The following is an 11656-nucleotide window of genomic DNA, read 5'->3' on the forward strand; positions in this document are numbered from 1 at the left end:
TTAAAGCGGGTGAATGACCTTTAAATTCCAAGCGCAGGGGACATTGGGGAAACGCCCGTAAAAGCAGAAGTACTGTACTTAATTATGACATCACTTTGCCTGACTCACAGCTGAGTGTGTCACCGCATCAGTTTCCAACTTGCCTTAAAAAGTGAATCACACCCTTAACCCGAAGAGCGCCGCGGAAACTCGCGGCCATTTTGGATCGCCGGACATGTTTTTCCCATTGAAAATAACGAGGAGTTGAGCCTGAATGTCCAAACCACTGACCTAGTGTCGTTTGCCCTTCCCGTCATATTAGGACACGCCCCTTAAAGCATGTTGAAGAAAACAACCAATCAAACTTAGGAACACTCTTGAATGACAGCAGCGGCAGCAAATCCAAAAGACTTTTTTTTGACAGAAGTGGGCGAGCGAATGTGAGTCTGTTTGTAGGGTGTCGCCGCGCTGGCTCCTGTTCCAGAGACGACGGCGGTCGTCTTACTTTTAGTCCCTAATCTCTCCGGGAAAAAAAAAAGCGCACCAACTTTGCAGAGTCAGTGAATTTGCTCCACTTTCACCTTCAATTTCGATTCGAAGGTTTCTCGGTTGAGCTTGTGGCCTGGCACTGGAATGACGGGGTGTGCCGAGAATTTGAATTAGCTCGCCGTTAGTATGAAGAAAGAGTGAGTCGGGGTAGAGAGAGGAGCCATTTTGTCCCGACTGTGTGGGAGAAAAGAAAGTGGAAAAGAGGAATCGAACTGGAGGACCTCACGTTGCCGCTACGTTTTCTCACGCTCTCAAGGAGGAAACAGTCGGGCTTTGGGAATCTTAACTTCTCCGGCGCGTTTTATTTTGTGGCGGTATTTAGCCAAGTAGCTTGCCGAAGCTAATCAACAAATCCCAGGTTATAAACTGTCAAAATCGGGGCAGCTGGTTAGGTTGGCGTAGGAGCTGGCGTCAGACTTCACATAGGCGTGTTAGGAGATTTGTTTTTTTGTGTGTATCAGAGCGGATACATACAGTTTTCAATGGCTAAGAAGACGTACGACTTGCTATTCAAGCTGCTTCTCATCGGAGATTCGGGCGTGGGGAAGACCTGTGTGCTGTTCCGCTTCTCTGACGACGCCTTCAACACAACCTTCATCTCCACCATAGGTAAGCAAAATAATCAAATGCAGAATTTAGCGTCAGGTCCATTTGCTTTTGTTGACTGACACGTTGAGGCTACGCCGTGCCCATTTGGTTAGCATGCTCTACGCTGCCCGGGCCTGCCCTGGTTAGCAGGGAGACAAGTTGTGCAATTTTTTCCAGCTATTAAACTTAAGTAACCCCCGCTTGAGCTGACGGAGACATTTAATTGCACATGTAACTTGTCTTGGTTAAACCTGATTGTTTGTCAATGTAGTATTAAATTAAGCTGTCAATTTTGACATCGTTAGCTAACTAGGCTAGTGGGGGCAACGGGGCCGTGCTACTTTTATCGGTTTTACGTTAACGTAACCGTTTGTGACCTTAGCGTCGTGTTGCTTTCTTAGGTAATAGATAATAAAGAAACACGAACAAATAATCTGGAATTAAACCTTCAACTGTTCCATCGTCCAAAGCATACTGTATTTCCATAGGGTTGTCAGCATATTATATAAGCAGCGAATGACATATCGTTAATGCTTTATTATCTGCAGCGTATTAAATGAAGGCATTCCAAATGGATCCCCCTAGATTCCATTAAGTGCAGATGACACGTAGATATTTCCTACTGAAGTATTATTATTCCTCAAGATGCGTTGCTTCATTTCAGCGTCTATGCGAATGAACTCCCCTTATTTGTCTATAAATGTTATCATACTGTTGGTCTCCCTATTTGGTTCTCAAAAAGGAGTATATACATTTAATTAACTGCACGAGGGTATGTGAGATTTTAACAGATTTTCTGCAGATATTGACAATTCTTATTTAAGGCTTTTTAATGCTTTAAGAGGAACATTTGATTTCTTGTCAAATTGAAAGCGAATTAGTTGCAAAATGAAGAAACGTATTCTTAAATTGTGTTGTGACTCCTGTGTAAAACAATGTATGTCTTCCTTTTGCGAAGTTTTATACTATTGGGCGTTGCCATTAGAGATACATTACGGAAGAAGAGTTATAAATAAATTATTCTGGAGTTGCCAAATAAAAACTAAGAGATAACACAACAAAAAGTTTTAAAAAATCAGACATAGGTATTTTAAGGCACTAATCTAGAGCCTGTGTATTTTTATACACATTATGCTCAGTATGTACAATAAATTGTACAGAAGCATGGAACAATCAATCTGATAAACAATTTTAACCGGGCTATATTGTTAGAATGTTCCACAAAATTGGGATGTTCATTTAACACCACTTTTTTTCCAGACCGTACAATTATGGGTTCTTAAGCTCAACAATACAGAGAACTGATACCACATATTTTGGATACACAACTTTCCAAGAAACACGATGACAGATAATTGTGAACAAAAAAAGTCTTGTTTTCTTTCTGACTCTTCTGGTCTTACCAGTGGTTAGGTCACCCCCTCAGTTAAACAGAGTTCAATAAATCAATTTGGAGCCAGAACTTGCTTTGAACATTTACAGAAACTCAGTGTGAAATTATATTATAAAATCTACAAAAAAGGACGTGACTTGTGTACAGCTCTGAATAAAACACAAGCAAGCAAATTGGCTATGTTTTTGTAGTTCATACATGCAACTCACAAATTATGTTTTACTCATTTTTACTTATTTATTTACTGATAATGAAATTGCCACAAGAGGGCTCATTAAGTATCAGGAGCTGGTATCAGCACCCTTCACAACTACCGATTTATTGAAATAAGGTCTGTATCTGGTATTGGTACTTCCCCATCTGTTGACATTATGGAATGGAAACGGGCTGTGGAAATTGGCTTTTTATACCTAGTCAAACTGACAAACCTATATGGACTAAAAAATAATAATGCCCCATGGACTGGCTTCTAATAAAACATGATACTCTTTAAAATGTACTGTTTATCCCAGTAGAAAAAGAAAAAAACATTTTACAGATAACAAATCCTTTATCCACTCTAACCCTGTCTTATCTCGGGTGTACATCTGCTTTCAAAGCAAAACATTATGCAACCTGATGAGTGCTGCTTTTCAAGGTAATTTGGCAAATTAGTTAATGGTTTAACTAAGATAATTAATTTTATGCAAAGCTTGAATAGATTGTTGGAATAATTTTCATTACCATTAATAACTAATCGATCATTTAAAATGTATTTAGACAGTTAATAAGAAGTACACTCACTTCTGTCCTGTTTTAATTGATAGTTGATTATCCTGCGCATCAATCTTAGATTGACAAATTCACCGCTAAGTAATCTAAACAATCGACCTCCCACTAGTCTCTTTGCTATTGGTCTTCAATTAAAGCACCGTTGTTTAAATCAGCATTGTCTACTATTTGGCCTGTAACAATGTGCCCTAAGTTGTGTAGATTTTAACATTTTTTTACAATGAAAAAAAGTATCAGTGAGGGTAATTTCCTTCGCCATAAAAGTCGTACAATTGTAGGAAACTAGTCCCCTTTAAGCTGGGACTTGGAACAGTATATTTATGCCTATACAAACAGAAGGCATACAATGTCGGTGAACTTCTTTTATAGAAATCTCCACACTGAACTGGATTGGCATTTTGCTTGCTTACGCAATGCATGTCGGCTGAGTCACTTTAACTAATAAGAGTTCACATTGCCGTCCCGGTGAATGGAATGTGATAATGCTAAGGCAGTTAGCTGTGCCCCAAATAATGTATACATACAAACATATAACGCATGGACACTGAAATTTCCCTTAGAAAAAAAAAATGCTGAATTATGATGCATGTGGTAAAATTGGTCTATTTTCATTGTATACTTACCTTTTTTCATCTCAGTCATATGCATAGAATTTCCTAGCAATCTTTGCACTGCACTTTGAACATATGCTTGCTTTACCAAATAATGTATTCTTATTTCCCTTAGATATTCCTTTATTTTGAAATATGTTCCCAACAGCGTGTCACAGCGTAGCAGCTGACTTTTCTCGTCTTTGCCATCATAAAGTGTTTGCTTCAGAATACATCATAAACAACATAACGTAATTCTGAAATTATGCTCAGTCGCAGATGGACACTAAACAACTTAATTAGGCTAACATTATATTTCACATCGAGTGCTAAATATAGTACTTAGTTTTATGCGCAGTGCTAGCAGTGCAGCATATAGACTGGGGACTCGACTGACACGGTTGCTGCTCCTACTGATCACTTGTTATCAAACCAGGCTTACTCAAATGTGGCGTTTCAGACGACATCTTCGCTCCTGTTGTGCCTTCGTCCCATAAACCAAAATTTATGGGGAGAGATTTCTATATAATTTCACAAATATTTCTAAAGAGGAAAATAGTGTGTTTCTAAGCCGTTTTAATTAAAAATGCTGCTTATCTAAAAAAAAATAAAAAAACAAATTCAAAATACCCCATTCTGTAGAATGTTCAGCCAGCTATCAGCATACCATCATACTCAATCGCTACAGCCCATTATATATTTTTAAAAATTATCTCACATATACGGTTGGATCAGAGCTTGATGTGTATACTTGAAGTACAGAAACTGGAGTGTAGTCTTCAGTAACTAGCATGGCACTCATACATTAAGACAGGCACTTCTCAAAATACCCTCACTGGAAACCCCCGTCCTCTTTAGTAACCCATCCTCATTTCCAGGCCTCTGAATAGCTGTTGGTCTTGTTTAGTAGAGCTTCTTCATGTTTAGAACGCTCTGCCGAATGCAGAACTGTACATTTCAAGTTGAACACAGGACGTTAGAGGATGCTGGTCACAGTGGGGGACCTCCCATGTGTTTTAAACTGTTTTCTCTATTTGAATCAGTAAGTCCAGTGTCAAATGCACTCTACATTTTACCTGATCAATGTTGTAGTCTGAAACCAAGATCGCAGATACTATACTACAATAGAAACTGACTTGGGGTTACAAGAATCTACTCTAATGTTGCATGTGGTAGATAATGCAGTTAAAAGAATCTGATGTTCAACGGTACTGTGACTAAATTTTGACAAACTTTGCCGTACCAAATGGAACTATTGGATGCACTTTTCGTCCTCCCTCAAAAAATATTTCGCCTCTTCCTGTACCCCAGTTTCTTTTCAGCTTAACTATTCCCCTTCCGCTGTCTCTGGGGTATGCATACTATTCAGTGAGTCACTCTTTGGCAGGCACTTCCTTTATTATGCCGTGGCCCTGCCCCTCAAAGAGCACAGCTGTTTCTTGAACTTGTAAACCGAGCACAATCTTTTTTGCTTGAGCTGAAGTGACAGCAGTTATTTGGACAGGAAAACAACACTTCTGGGCCAAAAGTCATCAGTTGTCCCTCCCGTGGCTTCATGAACTCCAGAAAAATAACAATCGTTCCAAGTTGAATTACTTTGCTAAATATTGTGGTCCTAGTAATGCAACAATTATGTCCACGTGTCATGTACCAAATCCGCAGTCTCCCTAAGAATGTGAATGTCCCTTAGTCCATCACCTGCAGTTTTTATTATCAGTGTATCATTCTACAACTGTGTGTGAATGGTTTATTTTTTATTTATTTACAGGAATAGACTTCAAGATCAAAACTGTGGAACTACAAGGAAAGAAGATCAAACTACAGATATGGTGAGTCACTTATTTTGATAGGTGTTTTCCACTGTTTTATCCTGGTTCTTTTGTGCAGTGTCCTCTAGCTGTTTTGCAGTTAGTCATTTGCACCTTCACAAATTTGGAGTCTGCTCCCCACGTGCCACAACAAGCACTTAGGTCTAATGAGGAAGATGCAGCGTAATTAATAGCGTTTTGCAAAGATGCCCCTTTAGCTGTTTTGGATGCTCTGTTTCTAAGTGTTGCTCCAAGTTAATCAAAGTAGCAGTTGTTTAATTTAATGGCGATAGAGGTCAAAGATACAATTGAAGTGGGCAGTAAATGTGTTGAAACTTTAGAGTTACAAATAAGTAATGTATATGCAAAATGGCTTATTTTTAGGTATACAATGTAACTCATGTTGCTGTCATTGACAGCTATAGATGTCAAAGATCCATTTTATCTCAGCTGGCAGTAACTAGCTTAACTCTTTCACTGCCATTGGCAAGGTTAGGAAAAAAAATCCATTTAACTCTGCCAGCAATGCATGAGTTAATTGTCTTTTAATATATGTCACTTTTTAGCAAACCTAAACTAGGAATGACAAACAGCTCGTATTAAGAAAACTCTCATATTTAAAGAACTACATGAATGAAGAACTGGCATGGTATTATTTTTATGTTTTTCTCACTAAAGTCTACTGGATAAAGACAATTTGGATTGACCTCCCATTTAATCTTTACTAATCCAAAAAACTGTTGCTTCACTAGTTTGCTTAATTGTATTAAATTGATCCACTGAGTCAAAATTTGGTATGCACCTGAAGCAAAAAATAAATAAATAAAGGAAGGAACATACTTTTTTAGCACTTCACCTTTATTATAATGAACTGGATCATTACAAAGTCATGTATCATTTCTGATAATTAATCATTTAGATTAAAATTGTCCGAATCCTCGGAATTTCAACTTTTCAACCAGAAATATTCAATTTTGTCATCCTTATGAAAGCAGACTGCTCATCTTCTTTAAATGAAAATAAAACATTTGCTTTACCTTTGCCACATTTCTGACATGTAATGGACCAAACCAGTAACTGAATCAAAAATAATTATATAGTGGATAGTTCAAGTCAGGAAGAGAAAAGCAGAACTGTTAACCATTTTTATGCATTTGCTTTGCTTGAACTTTAACATTCCACTTTAGAGCGTTGTTTCAGTTCCTCACATTGCTTCAATCAGCAAAAAAAATGACACAAAATTGATGTATCATCATGTGAACATTTTTGGATCTTCTGTCTATGGATGTTCAATATGGAAACCATTCAATATCTTAATATTCATGCAAGATATATTGAATATGATATCACGCTGGATTTGGTGAAAAATAAGTGTTTGACGTGTTTGAGTGAGTGTCTCACGTGTTGTGTGAGCAACCGCAACTCTTCGATGTGTTGCGCAATACAACAAAAGTGTTGCGCTGACAGGAAATGGTGATTGGTGATCCAACAGTCAAAATCAAATCATTGGAAATCGAAAGTATATGGCCATGTGTTTCATCGTCCAATTTCATGATGAGAATGAAGACAAACAAAAGATTATTGCTTGTCCTTACTTGTAATTTAATCAATGAGATGCCGCTAGCGCTTGGAATGCAAGCTTTTGATTTGTCAAATTGAATAATGCTACATTATGTAAGCGGGTATAAACCAAAAAAATGATCAAATTCAACTTTGCAGTTTTAATTTTAAGGAAGACTATTGCAATTAGATTGTTTTCCGTAATTCTTCATTCATAGTACCATGTTTTTTTGCAATGAATTATTTTATCATCTATTATGTCTGCCTGGTGGCTGTCGAGTCATCTGGTTGAATGAATCATCAATCAAAATTTTACTTGGGCTTGACATTGAGTGACTAGGAAGTTGTCACGTTTCTCGTATTGCAATACTCTCTTTGTGCAGTTCGTGGTGTTATTGTTTCAGGTTGGTTAACTTGTTTGCTGCGCTGTCTCTATATTGTTCAGCCCTACTTGGAACACATCACATGGTTATGTGTTTTTTGTCAGACAGCACAATTGGCATTTATGACTACGTCCTTTGACCGCCTTAGATATTGTTGTAGTTTTCATGAAAATACAGCACTGCTGTGTAGGTAAACCTGAGTACATGCACCTTCCTTCCGTTGTGTGTGTAGCTACAAAAATTTAACAAAAAGTCACACGTTTTTCAGCTCCCCTTATCGACTTGTCAAAATGAAAACTACATCGTTTAGTCTATTAAATTTGTGCTGGGTTTCAAAAGTGTTTTAAGATAGACTTCTCTTCTTTTCTGAAAGTCTGCTTCATTCTCTGAGCAAGCAATGATAGATGAATGTTGGCAAAGTTTCCATCTCCCAGGGGAGCTAGTGAAGACGTGTGTGTGAGGCATGGGGTAGCCTGTGTGTCTGTGTGTGGGCGCGCGTACATGTTTCAACGTGATTTGTCAGATTAACAGTGAAGTGAAGGCATTATAGGAATGTGAAGCACTATTCATAATTGGTTCTATTTTTTTCCCCATTCTTGTCAAGATTTTTCTAGTGAGGCATTATAATGAATATGCCCCTTGTGTCCAGAGCGATTGGGTGTCTTTATCTTTGGAGTGTGTTAAGTGGGTATGTAACTTGCATTAACAATAGACTTACATTTTCACAGCCAAGGAGTAAGCCATCCCACACAGTAGTGTCGACTCGAAATTGTATGTCCCCGCTCCAGAAGCTTGCATATTGAGCAGCTTGAATATTGAGCAACTTGTTATTTGCAGGGAAGAAATGGTTGTACTCACCACACCTTGTAATTGATTTTACCTCACACCCACACAGAGACATTTGTGTTTTCTTTTCATCCATGTATTGTTATGTAACTAAGGGTGTCGCTGAGCCTTTTTATTCTTAAAAATTACACTTTCCCAATTGTGAAATTTTCGCTATGCCAACATTTTTAAAATGACAGAGCTTTGAAATTGGATGGAACTAGCTGATAAGAAAATTTCAAATTCATTTAAATGAGTGGATATAAGAATAAATGCTGCTACTTTGTAGTTTGAAACTACAAATTTTATTGTTTAATTTTGTATACTCGATAAAAATGTGTTGACATTTGGACAATGAAAAGTCTTGAAATTGGCACTAGGCAGTCTTAAACCTGATGTCCTTGAACAATCTTCGCTAAACCTATGTATATGAAGACTTTATATGAATAAAAAATGGGTGCCTTCACTCAGTAAAGATTTGAAAATACGCTAATCACATGCTATGTGAATGTGTGTCCATGCAGGGACACAGCGGGCCAGGAACGGTTCCACACTATCACCACCTCTTACTACAGAGGAGCCATGGGCATCATGCTGGTCTATGACATCACCAACGCCAAGAGCTTTGAGAACATCAGCAAATGGCTGCGCAACATTGATGAGGTCAGACTTGAACAATAGATAATTTGGGTTTACTGGAAAGGCATTTAATCCTGAACAGGCCGCAACAACATCCGTGTATTATTGTACAGCCTTTGTATTTTTTATTGTCAGAGCTATTTTTTTCTATCGCCTGTTTCTGAATACAAATAACAGAAAATTAAATGGTCACTCTTTTATGTGTAGCATGCGAATGAGGACGTTGAGAGAATGCTACTAGGCAACAAGTGTGACATGGAGGACAAGAGGGTTGTACCGAAAGCCAAGGGAGAGCAGGTGAGTTGGTTTTTTCAGTTTGCAAACTTATACTGAATCGTAAGTACACATTTCTGGCACCAAGAAGCATGAAAAAACACCCATAATATTCTGATGAAGGATTTCAAAATGATTTTTGACGTAATCGGACTGGCTTAAATTCGCTGCGAGCAAGCAGCGCTCATGTGCTTCAAATAGGCTGGTGTGATGGACGTTAATGCCTGCATGCCTGTCACATCTGTTGTTTCTACCCATCACTTTTTAGCAAACCACAAATGGGCTGTTTCAGCTGGACAACTCCTCGTCTTGTCTCAGACGAAAAATTATGAAAGATTTTAGTTTTTAGGTTTCTAGTAGAGAGGAATTTAGTGTGCTGCTTTGCACCAATAAAGTAAAAAAAAAAGATGCTCATCAAAAATCACGGCGTCACTGTATCACGGTAATAAAATTACAGCTCTAATTTTTTCCCATTGAACACAAAATCTTTATTTTCAAACAAAATTTAATTTTATTAGAAACATGTCTAATGAAAATGTATTGATTTTGTGGTGAATGCATTACCAAAGTAAGTTATATGAACCAGTAGAAATAAACTTAGTAGGAAGTAGCACAACCATTGCAATGGGGAATAAGCGCTACCTGATATCTGCTCTGCACTGGAGATTGACAGAGCCATTTTATTTTTGGACAAGCACCCCTTTAAAGGTCAGCAGTCCTCCTTACTCGCTCTCCTTGTCCTCAACTCAGATTGCGAGGGAGCACAACATTAGGTTTTTTGAGACCAGCGCCAAGGCCAACATCAACATCGAGAAGGCCTTCCTCACGTTAGCAGAAGACATCCTCAAAAAGGTGTGTATGCGTTCCGCCGTCGGATACTCTCATTTGGATACTTTGGTTCACGATGTTGCTGTCTCCTCGTATCAGTCACGCGTAAATAACCAGGAAGTAAATAGGCAATATCGATTAGCGACAAATGGAGTAAACAGAGATGCACCAAAAGTTGCTGCTGTTGCCTTTAATCGTCAAATGTGTTTTCCAGACGCCTCAAAAGGAGCCTAACAGCGAAAATGTGGACATGAGCAGCGGGAGCGGAGTGCCGGGCTGGAAGAGCAAGTGCTGCAGTTGAACAACCCACGCCGACACACGCACATACACACACACACACACACGTGCACGCAAGACACCCTCTCTCTCTCTCTCTCTCTTTTCTCGTTAACGTCTAACTCTCTACACCCTCTAACTCTCTCATGATCTTTCTTGCACACTGACACTCTTTTATCAGTATAAAACAATAAACCACTTCATTCGTTCATCTAATAACCCACCACCTGCCCCTCCACGTTTTTCCACCTGATGAGCTCCACTCATGTTTCTTGTCATTTTGTTCTAAAGGTTATTAAAAAAAAAACAAGTTGAAAAGACAAGCTCATATTTGTAATATTTTCTTTGCCTAAGCTCAGGCCATATTTCCCCATTCCTACGTTCCCCACGGCGACCATCAACGTCCCCTTTTGGACACTAATCGTCTCCTCAAGTGTTTGCTCCATTACAATTTGTTACCAAGTGACAGAGGTGTGGCGAGCTCCTTTTGTAATGCGGGGTTTCTTTTGTCCTGTGCCTTATATGGAAGACAGGGGCGGGGCTGTGTCGTGGGCGGAGCCACATCCACCCATTGAAATTATACTTTACTAAATCGTTGTCAGTTTGCACTTCCTGCGAGAAGTCAAACCGATGCAGAAGCGTTTGAATTTCTCCTTCAGCCAAGAGAACGGCATTATATGTCCTGTTTATCGATGTCTCATTTTTACCTGTATGATTTATTTGACTTTTTTTTGTTGTTGTTGCTGTTTGTTTTCTCTTCCCAATTTGGGTTACTGTGTCTGTTTGTTACCTGCATGCAGATTTCTTTGGGTTGAAAGCGTTTCTGTAACGTGTAAGGTATGCCACTTGGTAACTTTGGGCGGGAGGTTCACAAGTTCTCTTTGGAAATTCAAACAGTTTTGCAAATCCATTAAAAATAAGCTTGTTTAAGTTAAAGTGTTTGTCTTCAATGGCACGATACATTTAGTTTTATGTCTGAAGAAAATAGAATATTCCAATCGTGAAAATTGAATTTAGATTTACAGGAACTCTTTGATTCATTTCAACATAGTTTCTTGAGACCAAGATGAAACAAGGTGGTGTAAAGTGAAATGTAATAGTACCTAGGCCTAAATACAGAAGCAACAACATATATTAGTCACTATTAGTCATCCTTTTGCAATTTGCAATACAAGCCCCTCCCTTAATTTCAAC

General features: G+C 38.5%; 1 protein-coding gene across 1 annotated transcript; it reads left to right on the forward strand.

Moving 5' to 3' along the window:
- The first annotated feature begins 428 nt into the window (after nt 1-428).
- Nucleotides 429-11398, forward strand: rab10 (RAB10, member RAS oncogene family). Its single transcript, XM_088403113.1, has 6 exons — nt 429-1137; nt 5639-5699; nt 8971-9109; nt 9293-9382; nt 10109-10210; nt 10401-11398. Exons 1-6 carry the CDS (start codon nt 1011-1013, stop codon nt 10485-10487), a joined length of 606 nt encoding a protein of 201 aa, XP_088259239.1. The 5' UTR covers nt 429-1010; the 3' UTR covers nt 10488-11398.
- The last annotated feature ends 258 nt before the right edge of the window (nt 11399-11656 follow it).

This window comes from Hippichthys cyanospilos, chromosome 20 (assembly GCF_059441005.1).
Source record: "Hippichthys cyanospilos isolate Australia breed blue-spotted pipefish chromosome 20, RoL_Hcya_1.0, whole genome shotgun sequence".
NCBI classification, from domain to species: Eukaryota; Metazoa; Chordata; class Actinopteri; order Syngnathiformes; family Syngnathidae; genus Hippichthys; species Hippichthys cyanospilos.

Excerpts from the sequence above, each read along its gene's own strand:
- rab10 (XM_088403113.1), top strand. The coding sequence starts at position 1,011 with ATGGCTAAGAAGACGTACGACTTGCTATTCAAGCTGCTTCTCATCGGA. Across the intron at positions 9,110-9,292 it reads GGCTGCGCAACATTGATGAG|CATGCGAATGAGGACGTTGA; the intron begins GTCAGACTTGAA and ends TTTTATGTGTAG. Across the intron at positions 9,383-10,108 it reads CGAAAGCCAAGGGAGAGCAG|ATTGCGAGGGAGCACAACAT; the intron begins GTGAGTTGGTTT and ends TCCTCAACTCAG.